At 48.1% G+C, this 23,244-nt stretch overlaps 1 protein-coding gene across 4 annotated transcripts in view; it reads left to right on the top strand.

Moving 5' to 3' along the window:
- The window catches only part of adgrl3.1 (adhesion G protein-coupled receptor L3.1), a 92,025-nt gene extending 70,351 nt beyond the window's left edge, over positions 1–21,674 (top strand). For all 4 annotated transcript variants that reach the window (XM_042098058.1, XM_042098049.1, XM_042098040.1 and 1 more), the window contains 12 exons: positions 195–400; positions 1,435–1,611; positions 3,250–3,459; positions 6,859–7,079; positions 8,781–8,847; positions 9,992–10,083; positions 12,049–12,217; positions 13,361–13,486; positions 14,428–14,524; positions 16,709–16,837; positions 17,628–17,645; positions 18,604–21,674. In XM_042098058.1, coding sequence (XP_041953992.1) covers positions 195–400; positions 1,435–1,611; positions 3,250–3,459; positions 6,859–7,079; positions 8,781–8,847; positions 9,992–10,083; positions 12,049–12,217; positions 13,361–13,486; positions 14,428–14,524; positions 16,709–16,837; positions 17,628–17,645; positions 18,604–19,643 — 2,552 coding nt within the window. In that variant the 3' untranslated portion in view covers positions 19,644–21,674. The remainder of the gene's footprint in view (positions 1–194; positions 401–1,434; positions 1,612–3,249; positions 3,460–6,858; positions 7,080–8,780; positions 8,848–9,991; positions 10,084–12,048; positions 12,218–13,360; positions 13,487–14,427; positions 14,525–16,708; positions 16,838–17,627; positions 17,646–18,603) is intronic.
- Positions 21,675–23,244: the final 1,570 nt, after the last annotated feature.

Genomic DNA, 23,244 nt, shown 5'->3' with positions numbered 1-23,244 from the left:
TTTGGCGTGCTAAAAAGCCCTTTCAGCAAACCCAGGAGAATGCACAGCCGCTTCCACTTTCCCACAAATCTTTGCAAGATTAGACAGCGAGTCAAACACTTCACGGTGGCTCGGGCCGAAAAAAAACGCCACGTGACGCCTGGCCGAGTGGCCACCTCTGAGCCTCGCGCTTCGTGCCCCTCTCTGTGTTCCAGGAGAGATCCGCATGGCGCTGGTCCTCTACAAGCACCTGGGTCAGTACCTGTCCACCGAGAACGCCAGCGTGAGGCTGGGCAGCGAGGCGGTCTACCCCAACTACTCCCTCATCGTCAACTCGCCCGTCATCACCGCCGCCATCAACAAAGACACCAACAAGGTCTACCTGTCGGAGCCTGTGGTCTTCACTGTCAAACACCTGCAGGTCTGTTGGACACCTACACTCTCAGGCATTTATAGACATAGCATGTGCAGGTGAAAGTATATTCCTATTATTGTATCATCATTTATTTTAGGTGCACAATATTGATGTGAATCAAATGTGAAAGATGTCATAAAACATTAAATACAGTTACTGTACCTTGCTGTACTGCAATATGTATGACATGAATATGAATGAGGTTGTATGAATATGTATGATATTTGATGCATGACTAAGAGGAACTTCCCACACATTCAAAATTGTCCTTTGTGATTTGTGTTATGTAGCCCAGTATATTCGGTTTCAGAAAGCCATATGTATGCCAGGGGTGCGTTTTCACACTCCCATTGGCAGTGTCGTTGCTACACGATCAGGAAGTGAGCTCCAACGGCTGAGATCATAGTTTGGTGCCACAGGTGTGCAGCAGGAAGCTCATCCATGATGAATGAAAAGAAATGATTGCTCCAAACTCTTAATGCTATGCTACACTTACTTGCCATGGATCAAAAGCTACGCCCGCATAAAGCCCTGTCTCACGCTCCAGCTGTAATTGCCATCAGTTACAGTGAGATGGCAGAGACCTTTCCCTCGACGCCTTATTACCCACCACCAGCATCTTCATGTCTCATCTTCCTCAGTAAGAGCAGTGAGATTAAAAACCTAAATTAGAGACAAAGCATGAAAGGACAAAATAAAAACAATGACAGAGCTCACTGCTATCTTTGATCTTTGTGGGCGCAGCCTTCAAGAAGAGGATGCTTTGTGTCATTCGTTGCAAGAACAGAATACTGCCTCCCCTAGCAAAGTAACGACTCCGAAAAACGCTGGAACGTGGCATTTATAAAGGACAGGCAGCCGTCGAGAGGGGGGGGGGTTGGAGGGTTGAGGGTGAGCTGATTCCAGAAGCGTCTCCTCACAGAACAGGCTCTGACTGATGGGCTGCCAGCTCTCACAGTGATTTGTTCCTATTGATCAGGGATCTGTGTTTTCCTCCTCCTCCTCCTCCTCCTCCTCCTCCTCCCTTCCTCCCTCCCCAGCACTCCGAGGAGAATTTCAACCCCAACTGCTCCTTCTGGAGCTACTCTAAGCGCACCATGACGGGCCACTGGTCCACGCAGGACTGCCGGCTCCTGGGTACCAACCGCACACACACCAGCTGCTCCTGCACCCACCTCACCAACTTCGCCGTGCTTATGGCCCACGTGGAGGTCAAGGTGAGGGTCAACAGGCGGCACACTGCTCTGCTTTGATAATCATTTTATGTAAAATGATCGCTGGAAAACTTGAGGATTTTTAAGACCTGTCCTTTGAATTTCAAAGATATAGTGTAGTTTTTAGTTGATCTTTTTTATTACACAGTTTCTTTTAAAAGCGCATGTACAGAAGTTTCCAGATGTTTTCCATACACACGGCCACATTATTTCTTTATTTCTTTCTCTCCCTCTCTCTCTCTCTTCACACACACACACACACACACACACACACACACACACACACACACACACACACACACACACAAACATACACACACACACACACACACACACACACACACACACACATTAGTGAAGTGGCACCATAATGTCAGAAATAATCAACTAGGTCCTGGACACAGCCACTCCTCAAAGCAGAATTGGGTCAGAAATAATCCAGAAAAAATTGCCCCCAAAAGTGGGGAGTCACAAATCTCTGTGCGGTGCCCCTGTACATCTCTGGGCCCCAGCGCAGGGCAGTGCAGCATCAGGGCAGTGTGTGTGTGTGTGTGTGTGTGTGTGTGTGTGTGTGCGTGTGTGTGTGTGTGCGTGTGTGTGTGCGTGTGTGTGTGTGTGTGTGTGTGTGCGCGTGTGTGTGTGTGTGTGTGTGAGGCGGCTGCCTCCGGAGGGGTCACGCTTGGCTGTGCCTTGGCAGCAATCTCTGGGCGCGCTGGCGGGAGAGGGGGAGCAGTAGATCCATCACTCACTGGCCTAACACAGGGCCGGCCCGGGTCACAGCCACTGATGGATGGAGCCGACAGACTTGCTCCACACACACACACACACACACACACACACACACACACACACACACACACACACAAATCTCACATATTCTAATACACATCAGTGCATACACACAGTCTGAAAGAAACCATGTGCACATTAATCCACATACCAGGGCATGCACACTGTAATACATGTACTCTTGCACATACTAATACAAAGGTACACACTTGCTCACATTTACACCGTTGTTAATAGTGTGCACTAATCCACAGTGTGCCATACTGAGGTTGGTGTCTTTCTTTGACATCGTGCTTAGACACTGGGTAGCAGAACAGATGAAATATGACGTATAATCATGAAAAGACTGCTGGAGGCAGCCGTGAAGAGTAGCTTGTTGTATGTGTAGTCGTATGTGTAGTTGGTCTGAAAGACCACAAGACTAGTCTCTATGAATGGCCCTGTAAATGTCATGGAAATGCTATGTATACATGCATAATCTAGCATGTTACTAATGCAAATACACATATAGAAATGCAGTGACCTTCGTCCCTTTGTTGACTCTCTTCCAATTGCAGGGTTGCTTTGGAAACATGCATACACAGATAGACACTCGACGCCTGTTTGATGTGCAGCGCAACATTGCAACTGAGACTTTCTCTCTCTCAAACCTCACTGTTTCCTTTCAACTGTGTGTGACGCTTGTGGTTTTTTCCCCCAGCTGTCCTCATTCCTTCTCATCACTCCGATTTGTGCTGAAATTCTTTCCGTGCTCCCAATACTCCCTCTTCACTATTTTTGACTGCAAATCCCCCCCCCCCCCCCAATACGCACACACACACACTTACCCTCTTCTCCTATGTGCTCCTACAGAAAGCGGACCCGATGCACGTGCTACTGCTGGACGTGATCACGTGGGTGGGCATCCTGCTGTCGCTGGTCTGCCTGCTCATCTGCATCTTCACCTTCTGCTTCTTCCGTGGCCTGCAGAGTGACCGCAACACCATCCACAAGAACCTCTGCATCAGCCTCTTCATGGCCGAGTCCCTCTTCCTCGTGGGCATCAACCGCGCCGACCAGCCGGTAAGGGCAGCCAGCCGCTCGGCGCGGTCACTCTCTCACTCGGCCACGTCTGCGGAGCGCACCGCCGGAGATGGATTTGGGTTGCATGCCGCTGACTTGGCCCTGGTTGACATGGAAACTCGGGTAGTGAGCCAAGGTGCAGATTGGCGGTGGCCTGTTCCATGCGAGCCACAGGTTAATGGGTTAGAGGCGTGAGATTGGTTTGGAGGCGTCCAGGCTGGGGCAGAGCGAGGCGAGTCCGAGTCAGGCCACTGAATGTTCTAATTTAGTGGCGAATTTGTGCTGCTCTGTCGGACTCAGCTGCTCGATTGCCATCATGCACTCTGGCGAGCAAAACAGCATTTGAGCTGCTGGGCCATAGGGCGTTACAGGCTGAGATGACTTTCACTGGAATTATTCTGTTATTATTATTGTATAATAGCTGTAAATACCTTTTAAAAGAAGGCAAACATCGCCCCAGCCGTGGTGCAACTGGCTGGGGCACCTGCACCGTACCCCGGCGACCCGGGTTCAATTCCCGTCCCGTGGTCCTTTCCAGATCCCACCCCAATTCCCTCTCCCACTCACTTTCTGTCATTCTCTACTATCCTGTCAATTAAAGGCATAAAAAGGCCAAAAATATATATATATACCAAAGAAGACAAACACCATGCAGTTGAAAGGCAGTTCTGTCACCATGACAATATGCATAACAACATGACTCATTAGCTGTCTCAAGTCACATGTTTACAATAGCAGAACCATATAGTCAGTTGTATGCTTGCTGAAAGATGGTGAAAAGAGGCTGTGCTGCATCTCAGAAAGGTCTGAAAATGGGGTCAACAGACTAGTTGTTTTTACTGCACGTACACAAGTCTGGGTCTGCTTACAGTGATGCACAGATAAAAAATGACCATGGGTGAGTCAGCAGTAAAGCACACCTGGACATGCAGGACAGAGGCACACTCAATCAGGAAACTATTCCCAGACAAATCCGTCCTCAACGGTACCCTCTATTGTTATGGTTCTAGACGGAATGGTCAGAATAATCCTGCTTTAGATGTTGCAAGAAAAACATACAAAGCATATCACAACTATATTCACAAGTGTATTGAAATTACCACTGAAATGAAGGCTCTCACGGCTAAACACGGCCAGTAGATTTGTCATTAGTGTTTAGCACAAACTAAAACGTGTGTGTGGCATCCCACTGCACAACTCTGATTGGCTTGCCTGTCTCCTCTATCCTGTGTCTCATTGTCCTGTTTTCGTCCTTGAGTGACTGTGCTCGTTAATTGGGGAGATAATTACTTAGCCACATCGACAATTACACTATTAATTCCATCTGCCTTAATTTGCCAAAGCTAGCGCATTGTGGGAAGAGTGTTGTCCTTTCTTAAAATGTCAGGCTTATCAAATGTAACCAGCAGATTGCTTGGAAACGTGAACCTTTAAATATTCCTGGCTTCAAACGTCCGCGGCTCCTATCACGGCAGACACGTGCAGCATGAAGCCTGTCCTGGTGTGGTGATTGAGGAGGTGGTGAGCGGTCTCTTTGTGTTTGTGGGGAGGAGGGTGCGGAGAGCATGGGGCTCTGCAGGGTGTGTGTGCTGCAGGCTCTGTCTGACTGACAGCAGCAATATCCTTAAACATCAATATGCGCGCGCGCGCGCGCACACACACACACACACACACACACACACACACACACACACACACACACACCACCACCTGCCTTATCACAGGTGGACCGGCAGGGAAGATAGGCAGTGAGAGCAATATGCACCTCTGTCCCCCTCAGTAACACATTAGCACACACACACGTGCACATACTGAGATAAATAGACCTTCACCTGGACATGCATGCATACTAACACATGGACAGGCTTGCCTAGAGCTACTCAAAGACAAATACCTGAAGATTCACCCTCCATATGCACTTACAGACACTCAAACACTAGACGCCTGCACAGAAATATGTGCACAAACACACAGAGAGAGTGAGTGAGAGAGAGAGAAAGCAAACATACACATACAGTGGGAGTTTCCTTGAGGCTGGAGTTTAAATTCAGCTCTTGGGATCAATACTCATAGTTCATCAGGTTAGCCAGGATATTCTGTCGCTTCAGCACCAGGCTGCACTCCTGATGAGCTGCTTCATCCTCTCCACCCTCCTCCACCCCCCTGTGCATGCTGCCTGCTGGCCCCCAGTCATCAAGACGCTGCACACCTCCTCCTGTAGAGCTGCTGTTAATTACCACTGCCTCCGTCTGCCTCTGACCTTCCCCCTCTCTTGCTCTCTCGCTCTCTTAAGCTCCTGCTCTTCCTCTCTCTCTCTCTTTCTCTTGTTCTTTCACTCATTCTGACTCTCTGTCTTACTTTCACTCATCCTTCTCCTCCCTCTCTGCCTACTCTCTCTCTCTCTCTTGACTCATTCTGTTGTTCTCTCTCTCTCTCCCCCTCTCCCTCTCCCTCTCCCTCCTGCCTCTCCATTTGCTCAGAGGGAGCGGGGAGGATAATCTGCTAATTCCGTCAGGAAATCTCCTGCGCTCTCTCGAGGCGCCTGACGTGATCTTACGTGTCATGCAATTAAAGGGAGCGACGCCCAAGGTGTGAGCGCCGGATGCTTTGTTAGCCGCGCCACGCAGCGCCGCTCCAAATCAGCCCTTAATAATTCTCCGAGGTCGCTCTCTTAGTTGGCCTTATGATACCAGGTGTGATTTAGGAGAGGAGAATTACACATTCACACAGCAGACATAATAATGCACAGAGCCAGACTGATGAGTGACAGTCACTTTTAAATGGCGTGATATTCGGGTGTCTGACGGCACGTCACGCTCACCTGGGCCCATGTGGGAGCTCTGTCAAAACACGGCAGAAATTGGTCTTACTTTTACCCTGACGCTGTTGTTGCCGGGCAGACTGTGTGAATGTACAGTATGACAGTAGCAGCGGACTGACCTACTCCAAGTCGTCCCGAACAGGAAGATGCACTTGCAAATAGAATGTGACGCTCAGGTGACGCCAAACAAAGACTTGATCATGATGGGGGCGGTCAGGTTAAATGGGCCGACCTGCCGTGTGGATTGCAGCACAGTCTGTGGCTCAGGGTGTCAGTTCAGTGTTTTGCTTGATTGCGCTGCCAACTGTCTACCTTCATGCACCGCCTAAAAATACCTCCGGCTTTGGGTTTGGTAGGCGAGCGGCGCCGCGCTAGAGAGAGGAATCTGAGGCACAGATTAAAAGAAACCGCCTTTGATGTTTGTGTGCTGGGTGAGATGGTGGCTGCATATTCTCCCTTAGATTGCCTGTATGGATTAAAGTCCAGTATGTGGTGTTTATGTGTAGTTTTTGACACTGTTACGTGTATGCTGCTGTGTGTGTGTGTGTGTGTGTGTGTGTGTGTGTGTGTTTCCCTAGATTGCCTGTGCAGTGTTTGCTGCTCTCCTGCACTTCTTCTTCCTGGCGGCGTTCACGTGGATGTTTCTGGAAGGCGTGCAGCTCTACATCATGCTGGTGGAGGTGTTTGAGAGCGAGCACTCGCGCACCAAGTACTTCTACCTGGCGGGCTACGGCGTGCCAGCGGTCATAGTGGGGGTGTCTGCCGCCGTAGACTACAGGAGCTACGGCACCGACAGAGTGTGAGTACCGCATGCCAACCTGCTCACACACACCTCTTTAGGGTTGTATGTGTGTGTGTGTGTGTGTGTGTGTGTGTGTGTGTGTGTGTGTGTGTGTGTGTGTGTGTGTGTGTGTTTCCCTAATATCCTTCCCCACTGCTGATCTGTTGATATGGCCCTTAATTAGCGCCTCCATGCAGTTGGCTGGGAGGCTGATGGGATCTGAAAGGCTCTAGAAAGTTTTCCTGCAGCTTCTCATTCTTTTCATTCTTCTCAGTCTTCTCTTGAACTCAGCAGAGATCCACAAAATGACAAAAAGTGTCATATTTTCAAATAACATTTGTAATGCGCATGTCGGTGCATTACCGTTTTATAGACATACTGTATATATACAAAAGTTAGCTATATTGATTTAGATGTTTAAACGATATTCAGGTTTTGGTTAAGCATGGCATTACTTAATCTGTTGACCACAGGGGAATGTCAGTGTTGATGCTGTGGCACAGTATAATCACCAACACGCCCAAATAGGGGACCATTTTGACAGATGAATATTTCATAGTAAACTATCACTTATAGATGAGTCCAAGAAGGTCAAATATGAATAATTAGCGGTCACTAAAGCATAGAGTCTCTTAAGACAACATAAATAGATGATGACAACCTACAAAAGCTTTTAGATTTCTGAGCAGCACTCTGCTCCCGCTTCTCCTCCTGTGTCTGTGAGTCAACTGGGGTCTTAAGTCAGCTGACTTGCTGCTGGTCCTCCGTGGATAAGAGGCAGGGTGGTGGACAGAAGGACAGTCCCTTTCAGGGGCCCCGAGTCGTGGATGCAGTGTACATTCACTGTGCTGGAAATGAAATGCTGAATAATTCACTGGCAGGTCATGAATCAGACTCTTGTTTTCCAGACCCCCCTCCCCTTTAAGGGTTACACTGGCTATCCTTCACCTTGTGTGAGGACTCCGCAGTCTTTGTTGCTGCGGCATCGGTGTGTCAGCTGCGTGTGTGCAATGAACATCACATTGCTAATTAAAAGCTTTTAAAATGCATCCTTTGGGCAGTGAATGTTCTGTCTGTGCTTGTGATTGTGTGTGCTTGTGTGTGTGCTCGTGTGTGTGTGTGTGTGTGTGTGTGTGTGTGTGTGTGTGTGTGTATTTATTTACCTGATGTGGCCGTCTTTCGTTAGGTACAAGTAATTTAGAATGTAATTTGTATGTATGTAGTAGACAATGTATTGCTAATTGAGCTTTTTGAACGTGTCCTTTGAGCAGTGAATGTCCTCTTTGTTTGTGAGTGTGTGTGTGTGTGTGTGTGTGTCTTCTTGTCATGCGCACCGCATCCCCCATAGTAACCCTGGTTTTCCACCTCCATTTTCCTCTCATGTGTTAATTACCTTAGCCCATAAATAGCTCTGTGCAGGTTAGCGCTCATAATTTAGCATTTAAATGAACATGCACTATAATATTTCTCCCTCCCCCAGTGGGTTCCTCTCCAGACAAGTGCCTATCCTTCTCTGTCACTCTCTGTGTGCTGATGGATGCCCTTGGGCCTGCTTGCTGTAAATCCTTTGCCGCTCCCTGACTCTCGTTTTTTTTTTCTGCCACTCTCTTTCTCGCTTCCTCTCTCTCTTTCTGTCTCTCCCACTCCCTTCCTCCCCACATCTCTCTCTCTTTCTCTCTCTCTCTCTCTCTCTCTCTTTCTCTCTCTCCCCTCCTACAGATGTTGGCTGCGCCTCGACACATACTTCATCTGGAGTTTCATAGGCCCGGCCACCTTGATCATTATGGTGAGCAGCCTCCCCAGCCCCCGCCTCCCCAAGGGCAGCCCAGCCAGTGCTGCAGTCCCCCGTGCCGCCCCTGCACTCTGTGGGCCGCAGGGGGCTTACTTATCACCCCACATCACCCACCATCAGCAGGCCGATTAAGACTCATCAAGTGACTGCATAAAACACATTATATGAGCTCAAGTGTACAAAATGGCAGAAAAATGAACACGATTTGAAACACACTCCTTACCATTTTCCAACCATAAAACTGTTTGCAGATGACCAGTCTTGGCAAATTCAAAGTTCTCCCTCCCTCCTGTTTTTCTCCCACTTTATCTCTGTCACACTCTCTCCCACACTCCCACTCTCTACCTCTGACTGCCCCTCCGCGGGACATATTCTCAGTGCTCTTTAAGACATTGGAATAATGATTTTCCTGGGCGTTTCATGGCAGACGAGTGTAGCGCTGGGGTTATTGGTGGCCCTGTTGCTTCTGCCAGCCGCAGACAGACAGTGCAGCGAGATAATGGCCGGACGAGGACATTTTGCCAATTAGATGAATGTCACTACGTGTGTCCGTGATGCCCACTCATGACAAAATGTCAGCAGGCCATCACTGATAACTACAGAAATAGACCGGCACCAGGCACCAAGCTCTCTGAGCGCTCCACTGCCCTGAAGCTTCTATTATGTTTTGTCATGTTGGAGAGAAAAAAGGGCGGAGGGAAACGTGGAGAGTGGTAAGTGTGTGGGGTTGTGATAGCCGAGCGCACCCGCCGAGCACAGACTCCAGCTGTCACTCATGGAGAGAAGGCCCCTATCAGCTCAACCTTTTTTCCCCATTTACTCTGAAAGACATGGATTTTAATGAAATTACGTTTGTGATGCTGTGTGTGCCTTGTGTGTGCCCTGTGTGTGTGTGTGTGTGTGTGTGAGTGTGTGTGTGCGTGTGTGTGTGTGTGTGTGTGTGTGTGTGTCTGTGTGTGTGTGGTGCCTTGCCATGTTTTGCGGTACTCAGACAGCCATTCATAATCAGTGCTCATTAGGCGGAAGAGACTAAAAAAAAGTGTTGCATGTGTGCACGGCACATTGAGCAAAAATGAAATGGAGACGCATTAAATTGGACTGGAGAAATGTAATGCCTTTTTAATCTGGTGCATTCCAGCTGAACGTGATCTTCCTGGGGATTGCCCTCTACAAGATGTTCCATCACACCGCCATCTTGAAGCCTGATTCAGGCTGCCTGGACAACATCAAGTAAGGCTTCTCCTCTCTGTCCTCCCTATCCCCCACCCCTCACCCCCCACCCACCGCTTGAATGTGCGTTTGATCTCGCGAGCTTCTCATTTGGGGCTTTTCTCCGACGACTCTGTGTCATTACCTCATCACACTTATCATTGTCTCCATGCTTTTCCAATTTCTCATTGTGCCTGTGAAGTCTGTCTGATGGAAAGTTGGTTTGTGATGTCGGGGCCCACAGCATAGCACTCCCTCTGCGCGAGTGCCGAGACAAAGGCGCACTCTAACTCAAACAGCATGGCTGGGGCCGCCGCACATGAAAATGGAGCCCACATCAGACGACGGGGGAATAGGCTGGAATCTGGGTTACTTGGCTTATTTCATAAATTGATTATTCATTTGATATTCATAAGTGGGGCTCAGGCTCTGAGAGAAAGAGAGAGAGAGAGAGAGAGAGAGAGAGAGAGAGAGAGGCGAGGTGAGGTGAGGTGGCGAGGCAGCGCTGAGGCGGGCGGAGGGCTCAGCAGAAACGTGGGGACAGAGAGGGAGAGCTGGCAGGCGCCGCAGTGGGAACGAGGAGTGAGAGTGCTGGGCTGAGGTCGATGATGTATGCTGCTCTGTGCCGAGAGACTGGGCTCGCTCTCTCACTCACTCTCACTCTCGCTCTTGCCCCCCCCCCCAGCATTGTTTTGAGTTTCTGCTTTGTCATGGAAACCGGGTTGTGAGAATTTCAAGCAACTGAGCTGGCAGATCTTCTCGTCCGAATACCCCACATCTCAGAACTGTTTTCATGTTTTTTGTTTCACTTACTTATTACTTTATTTGCTTCATTATGTTTTGGCTTATTTTTTTGTCCTTTTCATTTTGTATGTTTTTCTGTTCCTTTTCTTCACCCTCTTGATTTCAGCCATCATTCTGTGCAGCATGTCTTGTTTTGGATTGCCTCTGGTAAGGTTATTTGCATTCTTTGACTGTGACCTTGTTCTATGACGCCCTCCCTGATTGGAGTGGGTGACCCTGCTTTGCTTCCCCCCTGTGATTCGAGTGCTTCCCTGTTGTAATAGCACTAACACCCTGCCCTCTTGATCTCCTCTGGCCACAAGGTTACAGTGCAGTGTGTGTGTGTGTGTGTGTGTGTGTGTGTGTGTGTGTGTGTGTGTGTGTGTGTGTGTGTGTGTGTGTGTGTGTGTGTGTGTGTGTGTGTTTGTGATATCTTATTACCTGAGTGTTCTGAGCGGACTGAGGCTAATCCAGATTTATGAAGAGGGTTGGGCAACTGGGATTAATCCAAGTCTTCCTTTAGGTTTTATTGGAAAGTTATGTCTCGCCTCAGTGGTGCCATAGAGGAGCGAATCAATCACCTTTTCCTCCGTCTCTCTCTCACTCCATCTCTCTGTCTTTTCCCCACTCCTTCCTGCACTCATTCTTTCAATTCCATCCTTTCAGAGGCATTCTCTGCTCACCTCTCTCTCTCTCTCTCTCTCTCTCTCTCTCTCTCTCTGCCATTATAGTCCACTCTCTACTCCTTCATTATCCCTCTCTTTCCTCCTCCTTTGCTCTCTCATTTTGTCCCTCCCTTCTTCCATGTAGTGACCCCTGATCACAGCCAAACTTAGCCAATCAAATTAACTGCCATCAAAGTAAATGAGACAGGAAGGCAAGAGCAACCTTTGAGAGAAAATGACATTTTTAAATCGAGGTAATGCACTCCACTAATTATGGAGCTCAAAACATTACGGCCACCGCCGTGGCGACATTTGACTTTTGGAGAATAATGGTGTGAGCTCAGCAATGTTCACATTCAACAGTGTCTTTGTTGAGCTGAATGGCCACTGCAAAAGTGTCAACAATTTAATGTCCTCAATAAAGTGGACTTTAGCCTAATGCAAGTCTGCTCCAGCCCAGTGATGGCAGTGAACTGAGAGTGGGATTTGGTGAGATGTAGCCCGTGTTTAACGGCGCTGTCGGCTTGGGCTTTTGCAGATCCTGGGTAATCGGAGCTATCGCGCTGCTCTGTCTGCTGGGCCTGACCTGGGCCTTTGGCCTGATGTACATCAACGAGAGTACCGTCATCATGGCCTACCTCTTCACCATCTTCAACTCGCTACAGGGGATGTTCATCTTCATATTCCACTGCATCCTGCAGAAGAAGGTAGGAGAGACACAACACCAAACACATGTTAGATCCAGATGTTTGCCGCCCCCCAAAAAAATAAAAAATAAAAAATTGCATTTAAATCCACATGGGGACTGTTTCAAAAGACAGTTAGCGTGAGTGCTGAGTGTACTCATGCACTTAGGGGTTTTTCTCACATGGGAAGTGTAAACACCAAGTATCAGGTTTACAGAACAGAGAGCATGCAACAGTTCTGCCAGCCTCGCTCATCAGTCCATTAACCACGAATTAGCAGCTCCTCAGCTGCCCAATAAACTGTACAGTAAACACAATCAGATCCTGTTAACACTCCTTTATGGAAGGCGTCTGGTTACAGCCCTCCATTTAGCTTTTGGTCCAGAAACTAGCGTAGATTTCCAACATAAGGGACGAGGTTTTGCGGCTGAGGAAATCGGCGCTAACCGTGGCCAATCCGTCATCCTACGCACTTCGAGGCAGCTCTGGGCGGGAAGTTGGGGGCCCGTTTTGGGGGGGGGGGGGTTGGGGGGCGCAAGCAGGACGCTAAGCCAAACACACATAAATACTGTTTCAGGCCCTTTTTGTCCTGGGGAAAAAATCTTTGTTTTGAGTCTTTGGGGGAGGCTCATGAGTTCGTTGATGTCCGCTGGGACGCGGCCGAGATGCGGTTTGAAGTCGGCAGCCCCTGGATCCGTGAGACGGTTCTCCACAGCACTGCAGCTGTGCAAACAGAGCATGTCGAAGGCAGTGTCAGCCAACTTAATGTCGTTAAAAAGTAATTACTCCCTTATTTGTATTGAACCGATTGGGATCTTTGTACTGATAAGTGAAACTGTTTTACATTTTGCAATAATAATAAGATTGTTGGATAAATAATGCCGCTTGTTGGTAGGATTAGAGCACTTCAGAAAGGGCATATTTGGGTTGATGTGATTGTGTAAAGTTTTATGTGAAAAGATGTGATTACATGAATGTGAAGAGGGTGTTTTGAAGGTGTGTGTCTATGTTTGTGTGTGTGTGTGTGTGTGTGTGTGTGTGCGTGTGTGTGTGTGTGTGTGGGTGGGTGGGTGTGTGTGTGTGTGTGTGGGTGGGTGGGTGGGTGTGTGTGTGTGTGTGTGCTTGCATGCTAATCCTACATCTCTGTCTCATAAACACACACAGGTGCGTAAGGAGTATGGGAGATGCCTGCGCACACACTGCTGCAGTGGAAAGAGTGTGGAATCGACAATATCCACCTCAAGCAAGAACAGCACCGCCCGCACACCACGCTACTCCACTGCTTCACAGGTGAGACACACACACACACACACACACACAAATACAATGTATACAGATATATATCTCCCCCACAAGTAACAACACAATTCATCTAAACACCACACAAACTACAATGCTAAATATAACACATACAGTATGCACTAAACCACGAAACCACCCACGTACACACACACACATACACACACACACACACACACACACACACACACACACCCACGTACACACACACACACACACACACATACACACACACACACACACACACACACACACACATACACACACACACACACATACAAATCTCCTTTGAAATAACACACACACATGCTATACAGACATACAGTTTCACCGTATTGTTGGTTTGCAGCCATTGGACAGATTATCTACAGTATATACTAAAGACAAACAACCTCTGAAACAGTATAATAATTAATAATGCATGAGGCAATCCATAGCAGCACCAACACATGCATTTGAAATGGAGTTAATCAGGTGGGTCTGTGGAAAAAGTTTGAGTGCAGGCGGGCGCCCATTTCTGGAGGTATATCATGTGGCCTAATAGAGCGTTTATGGCAAATCCCCAACAAGGCTGTCCATTAAAGATTCACTCGTCCTCTATTTTTACCCTCCGTCCCCAGGGAGCGCTTGGAGTTTTTGTAGCCGAGTGTCTCTAATCACTGCTCTGTTCAGGCATCTCTCGGCGCCCTTCCTGCCTGCCAGCGTGATGTATGGTCCGGCTCCGTGAGCCGCGGGTCTCCAAAGCCCAGTCCAGGCTTTAGACCATTAGTTCTCTCTGTGCTGCAGCTCTCGCGCTGAGGCCGCCTGCGTCCATCCAGCAGAGGGATAAGCGGGGCGTTTTTTGTCCTTCGGCGGAGCCAGCTCCCGATACGTGCCCTGACCTTGTCCACATTTTTTTCCTCCTTTCTTTCTTTTTTTCTCTTCCCCCTCAGAGCCGAATCCGCCGGATGTGGAATGACACGGTGAGGAAGCAGACAGAGTCCTCCTTCATCTCTGGTGAAATGAACAGCTCAGCAACTCTCAACAGAGGTGAACCAAACTCAACATTCTCTCTCTCTCTCTCTCTCTCTCTCTCTCTCTCTCTCTCTCTCTCTCTCTCCCTCTGTCTCTCTCTCTCTCTCTATTCCTTTTTCTTTTTCCAACTCTCTCCAAACTTTTTCTCCAGAGTAATTTTTCATTTCATCATTCTTTTGCATTAGTCCCATGCATCCCTTATAAAACAATCGCAAATCATGATTGCTTCCACCAAAGCTCGCCAGGACTGCTTGTTAAACCAAACACTGAAAGGCATAGACTGAAGGGAACGCGGCCAACATCATCACGGCGTCCCACAGAAACCCATGGAAGGGCCCCAGTCGAGCCCTAATTTACTCCTCTTCTTAGAGCCCCTCACCACGCCATCCAACTCTCAAAGTGACGCGTCAACAAACGGTGTCTCTTAGATCAGACCTCGCAGCTGTCTCATTCCAAGGGAGCGAGCAAATATTGGGGACAGAGTTCAGCCATACAACCTGAGGGGAGAGCGCTGACTGACAGAAGAGGAGCAGTCCAGTCCACAGGCCCTCTCTCTGTGTAAACATCTCCCGCTACCAAAAGTACAGTCAGTTGTGCTGATGGAGGGGTTTTTAATACGGATAATGAGCAAATGTGTGACATCCTCTTTCACCCTCCCGTCGGAGAGGAAACAGGAATGTAAACATGCATGTGTTACTATCAATGGCTGCAAGTGAGCGTCCCCATGCTAATGACAGGAGTGTGGGTGGGGGTGGCGGGTGGGTGGAGGAGAGCTCCATGCCCACTGATGGAGGGTCTGCCCTGGCCTCCATATGCTCTAAATCTGTGAGATGTGCTGGTTCTCCACGACACTAATAAGCTGTTAGTGTGACAGATTGATGTTGGAGTGAGAGTGTGAGTGTCAGGATCTGAATAATTATGCACTTAGTGTGCCAGTCCGTGGACTTCAGTCCCTCGCTCGCGCATACAGTCGGATTCGGCCCTCTGTATTTCTGTGCTTCCTCATATCTCTCTTTCTTTCACTTATGGCAGGTAGAGTTGGCAGGATTACACTACTAGCGAGAGAGAGAGAGAAAAAGCCGCTCTCATTACTGCCAAGCATAATTTGCTGTTTTAAAATGTGAAATAATCTCCCCGTGAATGGCCATCCATTTCCAAACAAAGCATATATTTTCCCAGTGTCATGAATTTCAGTCCTCAAACTCCACTCAGTAGCTTCAGTTGCTCCAGCCAATCCAAAACGCTCACCTTTGCACCCTGGACCCTCCAGTGTCTTAGAGATGCCTGACCCAGAAAAGGACTCCAGCCAAGCAGCCTTGTCCCTGCGAAGGTTACTCCTGACCTCAAGGCTCCTTCACAGAGCCCAGACACCTAAACAACTGTAGTTGAATGACAGAAAAACCTGGAATTAAAAACAGATTACGCCATGGAGCATAAAAGAGCTCTTTAGCGCAGTACTTATATCTGACCTTGTCTTTGTACTGCCATGCTCTTACCCAACGGCATTTGATGATGTGAAGAAAAGAATTCATGTGTATAATAGTGTGTGGCCTCACTTCACTTGAAGTAGTCTTTTTTGTATCATTCGTTCACTGTTCCTCCAGTAGAAATAGCCATTTGATTGCAGATGCTGAAAGGCTGTATGTAAGGCTATTTAAAGCTAAGTGGGGTCATATATATTTCTGCTATTACTTAAGTGTCAATGATGGTGGGTTGGAGTCAAGCTTCCTGAGCTCACAACTGGCTCCTGCTGCCAGTGCTCTATTTGCTCAGCGCGGGTACATCAGCCATGCACAAAGCAAGCATAAACAATGCATGCTAGCTGCATGAAGCCTTCATAAAGAGTCAAATGTGATGCTTACTGATCTTAGCTTTGGAAGACGCGTGGATAACAGGCTTGGCTAATGCATTGCCGTCTACACCTCATACCCAAATGCTTCGTAAGAGCTTCATACAGCTGTTCTGTGCTATGCATGTATGTTATATGTGTTGTTGATATATGCCTGTGTGTGATGGCAAATTGGCTGTTGGCAAAGATTGGACGCTCCTGTGTTGTTTGTTTGCCTGACAGATCTCTCCTTGTTCTCCCTCTCTCTTTCTTTCTTTCTTTCTTTCTTTCTCTCTGTCTGTCTCTTCCTCTTTCTGTCCCTCTCTCTGTCTCTGTCTCTCAATCTCTTTGTCTCTTTGTGGCTGCTGCAGGTGCTATGGCTAATCATCTAATCACTAACGCGCTACTGAGGCCCCATGCCACTAACAATCCCTATAACACATTGCTTGGGGATGCGGCTGTATATAACAACCCCACAGTGAGCATGTACAACACGCAAGGTGTGCCAATGTCTCTCCCCGTTTCCTTTGACTGTCTCTTTCTCTACCAATGTAGCTCTCTCTCTCCCCCCCCTCTCTCTCTCACTCTCTCTGTCTACCTGTCTAACTCTCTCTCTTTACCTGTCTAACTCTTTCTCTCTGTCTCTCTCTCTCTCCTTATGGACCTCATGCTGTTTGATATGTGTACTCCACAGCTACAGAAATGGTATCCAGAGTGTTCATGATTGTCAGCTTGGACAGAAACTATCAATATGTGGACACCGTTCATTTATACCAAAATTCAAATACTGTTTCCATGTCAGCAGTCAGAAAATTCTTTCAGAAGATATTTCACTGTATCATTTTCTTCTGGTAAAAGTGAGATATTTGGCTGGAAATCATGTGGAGCCACTTCCGTGTGCTTTGTGCTTGATACTGTAAGTGTGTCTGCTGTAGTGTGAATCTGAGTTTTACTACAGTGTACTTGTAGCTCATGCTGTTTGTTTTGAAGCACCATTGCACTGCCATGCTCTGTAAATGTGTCTGAGGCATCTGGGTATTTCTCTTCATATCAGTCTAAAAGGTCTTTGAAGTCATTCACTTGAAAATGGTTGATGCAGTACCTGTGTCCCAATATCTCCAAATAGTGACAAATGATGTGACTCAGACTGTGAATGTGCCGGTTGTGACTGTACGTGACTGTCTCAGTGAATGATGTTTACTGGTGCATTTCTGGTGCATGTTATATCTGTATTCACACAAATGGTCTTTCTCTCTGTCTTTTTCTCCTCTCCTCCATGCTGTGCCATAGCTCCCTACAGAGACTCAAGTACGCCAGTAACTCTCACTATCACTGTTGACCATCAAATGTGAAATCGACTCGGGGCTTTGCTCTCTCTTCCCTCCGAGCTGGCAGACTAACTCAATCACACTGCAAAAGCAAAACCATCAAACACTTCAATCAAGAATCCCAGAATAAATGCCACTGCCAAAGTTCTCCATTAATGAAAACACTGAGTCACATACCACTGTATTTATCAGTGACTAAATAACATGACCTTTTATAACGCGACCTTGGGTTATTTGCAATCATGCATGATTGACCATAAAACTGCACTTCTTACTGAGCAGAACTACATGCTCTGTCTGTAACAAAACTCCAGCAGTTGAAAAAATAAACACAGACATGGTCTGGTTCGTCACCAATAAACTGCCACTTATCATTCGTCTCAGAGGGAACGAAAAGCTGCTCTTAAGAGTCTTCATTTATTTTGTATGTCATCTCTTTATGCCTTTAATCAGTTTCTGAAAGCCCTGCTATTTTAACTCTCTTTAATGCTGTGCTATTTATACTCATCTAATAATATGGTAATTCAAAGCTTAAGTTCATCCTGATTTGACAAAGCTGCTCTGTGTTGTCACCTAGTGTAGGGACTAGAGTTCAAATACAAAGACAGTCTTTCAGTCTCTCACGCATGAAAGTGAAAATGTGATTCGGGTGTGATCCACCTGTGCCCCATGTACTGTGGGCTCGGCTCACACCCCACCCTCTCCCAGAGGCCCCCCTACGCAGGAGGCTGTGGAGCTTTTTGATTAGCTGAATTAGCTGTGTGAGCTGTGGAGGCTGGAAGGCTGTTATGGTGGGAGGATGTGTGTGTCTCTTGGGGGAGCGCTAGCTTCCCTGCTGAAGAGACACACTCATGACTGTTGGCTAAGCCACAAGCACAAAAGCCCTCCACTAAACTCCCCCTCCTCTGTGCGTGTATGTGTGTGTGTGTTGTCTCCAGAAGGAATCCTCAACAACGCACGCGATTCCAGTGTGATGGACACCCTTCCGCTGAACGGGAACCACGTCAACAGCTACACCATGCCGGGCGGCGAGTACCTGAGCGACTGCGTGCAGATCATCGACCGCGGCTACAGCACCATGCACAAGGAGACCACCCTGGAGAAGAAGATCCTGAAGGAGCTCACGTCCAACTACATCCCCTCCTACCTGAACAACCACGAGCAGAGACCCAGCGAGCACAGCCGCAACTTGGCCAACAAGACCCTCAACGGCATGGGCACCAGCGCCGGCTTGGGCATGGGCATGGGGGTGGCAGGCGGCGGGGGTGGCAGCGGAGGAGGAGGGGGCGCAGGAGGGGTCGGCCAGGACGACGCCATGGTGCTGGACAACCCGGCCGCGTTCCCGCACGACGAGGCAGCCGGCCTGAGCCTGGAGATCATCCGCGAGGAGTCGCAGGCGCCCCTGCTGCCGCCGCGGCCACCGCCCCCCGAGAACCACCAGCCGCTGCAGACCTTCTCCACGCGCCGCCGGCAGATCGCGCAGGAGACCAACGAGAGCTTCTTCCCCCTGCTGCCGGGCGAGCGGGCGGCGGTGGTGGGCGGCGAGCCGGGCTCCTCGCAGACGCACGGCCACGCGCACGGGCGGCCCACGCACACGCGATCGCCGTCGCCACACAGGGACTCGCTGTACACCAGCATGCCGGCGCTCGCCGACCTGCCCCACGGCGAGATGATCAACGGCATCCACGACGACCGCGAGGACGACGAGGACGAGGACGAGGACGACGAGGAAGACGAGGACGGCAGCGACCTGCAGCTGCCCAACGGCAAGAGCGGCAGTGGCAGCATGGACGCCGACGACGTCTACTACAAGAGCATGCCCAACCTGGGCAACACCCGCAACCAGATCCACGAGCTGCACAGCTACTACCAGATGGGCCGTGGGGGCAGCGACGGCTTCATCGTGGCCCCCGAGAAGGAAGAGTCGTCCCCAGAGGAGCCACCACAGGACCCCTCACACCTGGTAACCAGCCTATAGACCGGACGCCACCAGCCTGGGTGGCCCAGGGATTGAGCTCGAACGAGTATGTGTGAGAGAGAGAATGTGTGGTGTGTGTGTGTGTGTGTGTGTGTGTGTGTGATTGAGTATGTGTGTGTGTGTGTGTGTGTGTGTGTGTGTGTGTGTGTGTGTGTGTGTGTGTGTGTGTGTTTGTGTAAGTATGGGAGTGCCTCCTGCCTGACCCCGCGCAGATGGAAGATAGTGCCCAGTGCTCAGTTGTGTGAACACGTGATACCATATGACTGAGAGAGCGGCAGGAGCGCCTGGGTTAGAACACTCACTGTGTGTGAATAGAGAAAACGTGGTCGGAAAAAAAAATAACTCTTTGATAAAGGAAGGGGAGGGACATACTGACCATACACACTGGCTACACCCGACTTGTGGATACTTGTTTGATGTTATCCGTTAATCTTAGACTTGACTTTTTACAGTCTGCCAACTGTTTGAACTGCCCACGTCCACTGCAGTGCATCCACACACAGAGTCATCATCAGGAGAGCCACTCCAACAGACCGCATCCTAGCTGGGTCCCTTTTACATCTGTATGGATTTGTACATGGTGTGGGAACGCAACCTAAAGACTACGAGATTTGAGATGAAACTCAGACTAGCTGCCACATAGAGTATGTAACCGCAGAGATACGTGACTGTATCAAACGACTTTACCCTCCACCCCTCTCTCGTACCGTACCGGTTGGACTGCTGCATACATCCTCTCACATTCCCACAGGTTTTTTGAAGCACTCTTTTGTTAGGTCGTCAGTGCTTTCTCCTGATGCATTAGTTCACACCCTGAGGAAAGCATCTTGTGATCACAGACTGCAAGCATCTTTCTATATACCCCTATTTTCCTTTCCGATAAGAGTTTCAGTTACTGAGGGGGAAAAAACATTAAACAAATCCTAAATACAGAGAAATAATGTATTTCTGTGTAAAATGTACAGATACAAGCATTGCATATGATATGCATTTCATGACTTTTTTTTATTTTGTACTTTTGTCTGTGTGTGTTTTACTAGAACATATTTCTTTCTTATACTCTGGGGCCTCCGATATGTTACCCTACAGTGCCACTAGGAGTAATCCCTCCTCTCTCGTTCTCTCTCTCTCTCGCTCACTCTCTCTCTCTGTCTGTCTCTCTCTCTGTGTTATAAAATAGAACAAGCACCACTGAACAAACATCACCTTTTTTCTAGCATTATATAACCACTTTTTATTTCTATACTTATAGTTTGGTTCTCCACTGAGTAGAAGTAATCGCTAGCCAACTCATGGATCAATAGCAAGGGAGCATCAATGCTGCACTTTGAGAGGAGCATCCAGATGTCCTAATAGTTGGTATAGCAATGCATCCTGACCTGGGTCAGAGGGGAACCGACAGCCCGTCGTGCTGTTACTGTGGATTGAACACGTTCCCTGCATTAGTTTAGTAGAGAGCAACAGCTGCTCTTCCTCAGTACAACTTGATGATCTCACCATGGTAGACCACAGACTGAGTGTCTCTACTTTGCTTTTCTTACCAAAACTCAATGTGAATTTATGTCCGAAGAGATGTGGTCTCTGAAACGGCACACTTAGAGAAGAACAACATTGTGTAAACACTAAAGCCAGGATGTTTCTCATGATAAAGACATGGTTTACTTATTTGAGAGACGAGAGTAAACTGTAGCTTGCACATGTCCCCCTTCCCCACACCTGCATCCCCATGCCCCTACGAGCCCCTTTCCCAAAGGATTAAAAAAAAAAAACTATATTTATTTGTTGGATGGTTTTCATGCAAAGAACATTTACGATTTAAACTGCAAGAGTAGAGGTCCAGATAAGAATGAACAATGCAGCACTGGTGCGTTTTAAATTATCCTCATTATAACAGTAATTATTGATTATTATTTATTATGTTATTTTGTATGGGTTTGGGAGTTGAATGATCTCATAACTAATATTTGTTGTAACAGTGAAAAGTTGTTTGCCAACAAATAAATTACCGAGTAAAATTTACAACATTCCATGCACCTAAGCTGTGTGTCTTTCATGCCTTTTGGTTTTGAAGCCCTTAACTAGGCAACATTTTCTTCTTGACTTTTGGAGTTGTTTGAAGCAACAGACCAATTGGAGTCAATGGAGCATAAAATTATTCAGAGGTTTTTGTAAAAATAAAAATAAAAATTATAATAATTGTCAGACATTTAAGGAACATCTTGTTTTATTCTAACACAGAGGAGATGACTCTGACAAACTGTCTGGCTGCCCTGTCTATGTGACGTCCATGAAAGTTTGTTGAGGAAATGTTATGCGATGGCTGGGCTAATTAATTATGCGCCATTTGGCCAGTCATCAGGGGCAAACAAAGCATAATCGCAGTGCATTGATTTCATGTCCTACTGAAATGCAAACATACACTGCACTCAGCAAACAGCACCAAATGTCACCCAGCCCGAGTGTCTGTCATCCCTCTCAGTCTGCGTGCGTGGGACACCTCTTGAATACCCAGCAGAAGCTGGGATGATGCACACGCAGGCAGTCATCTCACTGGGGAGAAGGTTAAAAAGGGTCCCAGCTTTTTGAAGACCAAAGGCGATGTACAACATCACAGCCCTTCTTAAGTTGTGAGAGGAATCTGTAACTGTCAGAGCACAGGCTGGAGAAGTTTTAAGTGGTTATAAGCACACTCTGAACCTGTCTGAAGCTTTCCCTATGTCATCATGCATGCCGGTGACCTGATTTTCACGTTTAAGGAGTGAATTCAGTGTCCCCATTTTGGAGGGATAAGAAGCGGCAGAGCTTCCTGTGAGCTCCAATCTCCCTTCTGCACTGCGTCGCTAACAGGTTAATTAAACAGCATCGGGCTATGTGGGTCAGAACACTGCTGGAGAGCGGCGATCATTTAGCTATGCCATACAATTCTTTCTGTTCCCCCCCCCCCCCCCCCAGTGGTTTTTGCTTGAAAAGAAGATCAGACATCAGGCTGTTATTTTTCCCGCCATTAAAAAAACAACACAACGCAGCAGCAGCAACAACACTCCAATCTCATGGAGACGTTTAAGGAAAATCACAGGGGCAAGACCGTACCAGTTTGCAACAGACTCAGAGCCCTTTCCAGATTCATCTCCTTATAAAATGTCACCAGTGGCCTCCAGACAACTGCCATTTGTCCCAGTGATAACTGAAGTACCGGTAATATAAAAAATTACAAAAAAAAAACCCTGCTTGACATTAATTCCAGACCAGATAGCGGCCGTGTCTATTCATTAATGGGGAGAGGGCCGCTTGCCCATGTTTGAACGTGGTAATTACATATCTCTGGCAGACGGCGGATGTGACGGCCTCACATGCCACACCTGACCTGGAAGCGTAATCCAAAGTGCGACCGCGGGGGCCCCAGTCTGGCCCCACAGAGCACCGGGCTCATCGTTGCCCTATCGCAATTTTCCATAAGACTGCTCACAGGAGGAAAAACACTTACCAGCTACACGAGGGGCTGTGAATTATTCATTCTAATTGGCCGTGGGGAGACAGGGCAGCGCAAGTGGGCAGCGGGTGCTTTTCGAGGTCAGGTCTCCCAGCTGCATATTTAATTTCT

Source organism: Alosa sapidissima, chromosome 1 (genome assembly GCF_018492685.1).
Source record: "Alosa sapidissima isolate fAloSap1 chromosome 1, fAloSap1.pri, whole genome shotgun sequence".
Classification (NCBI taxonomy): domain Eukaryota; kingdom Metazoa; phylum Chordata; class Actinopteri; order Clupeiformes; family Clupeidae; genus Alosa; species Alosa sapidissima.
This window is presented reverse-complemented; position numbering and strand designations above follow the sequence as displayed.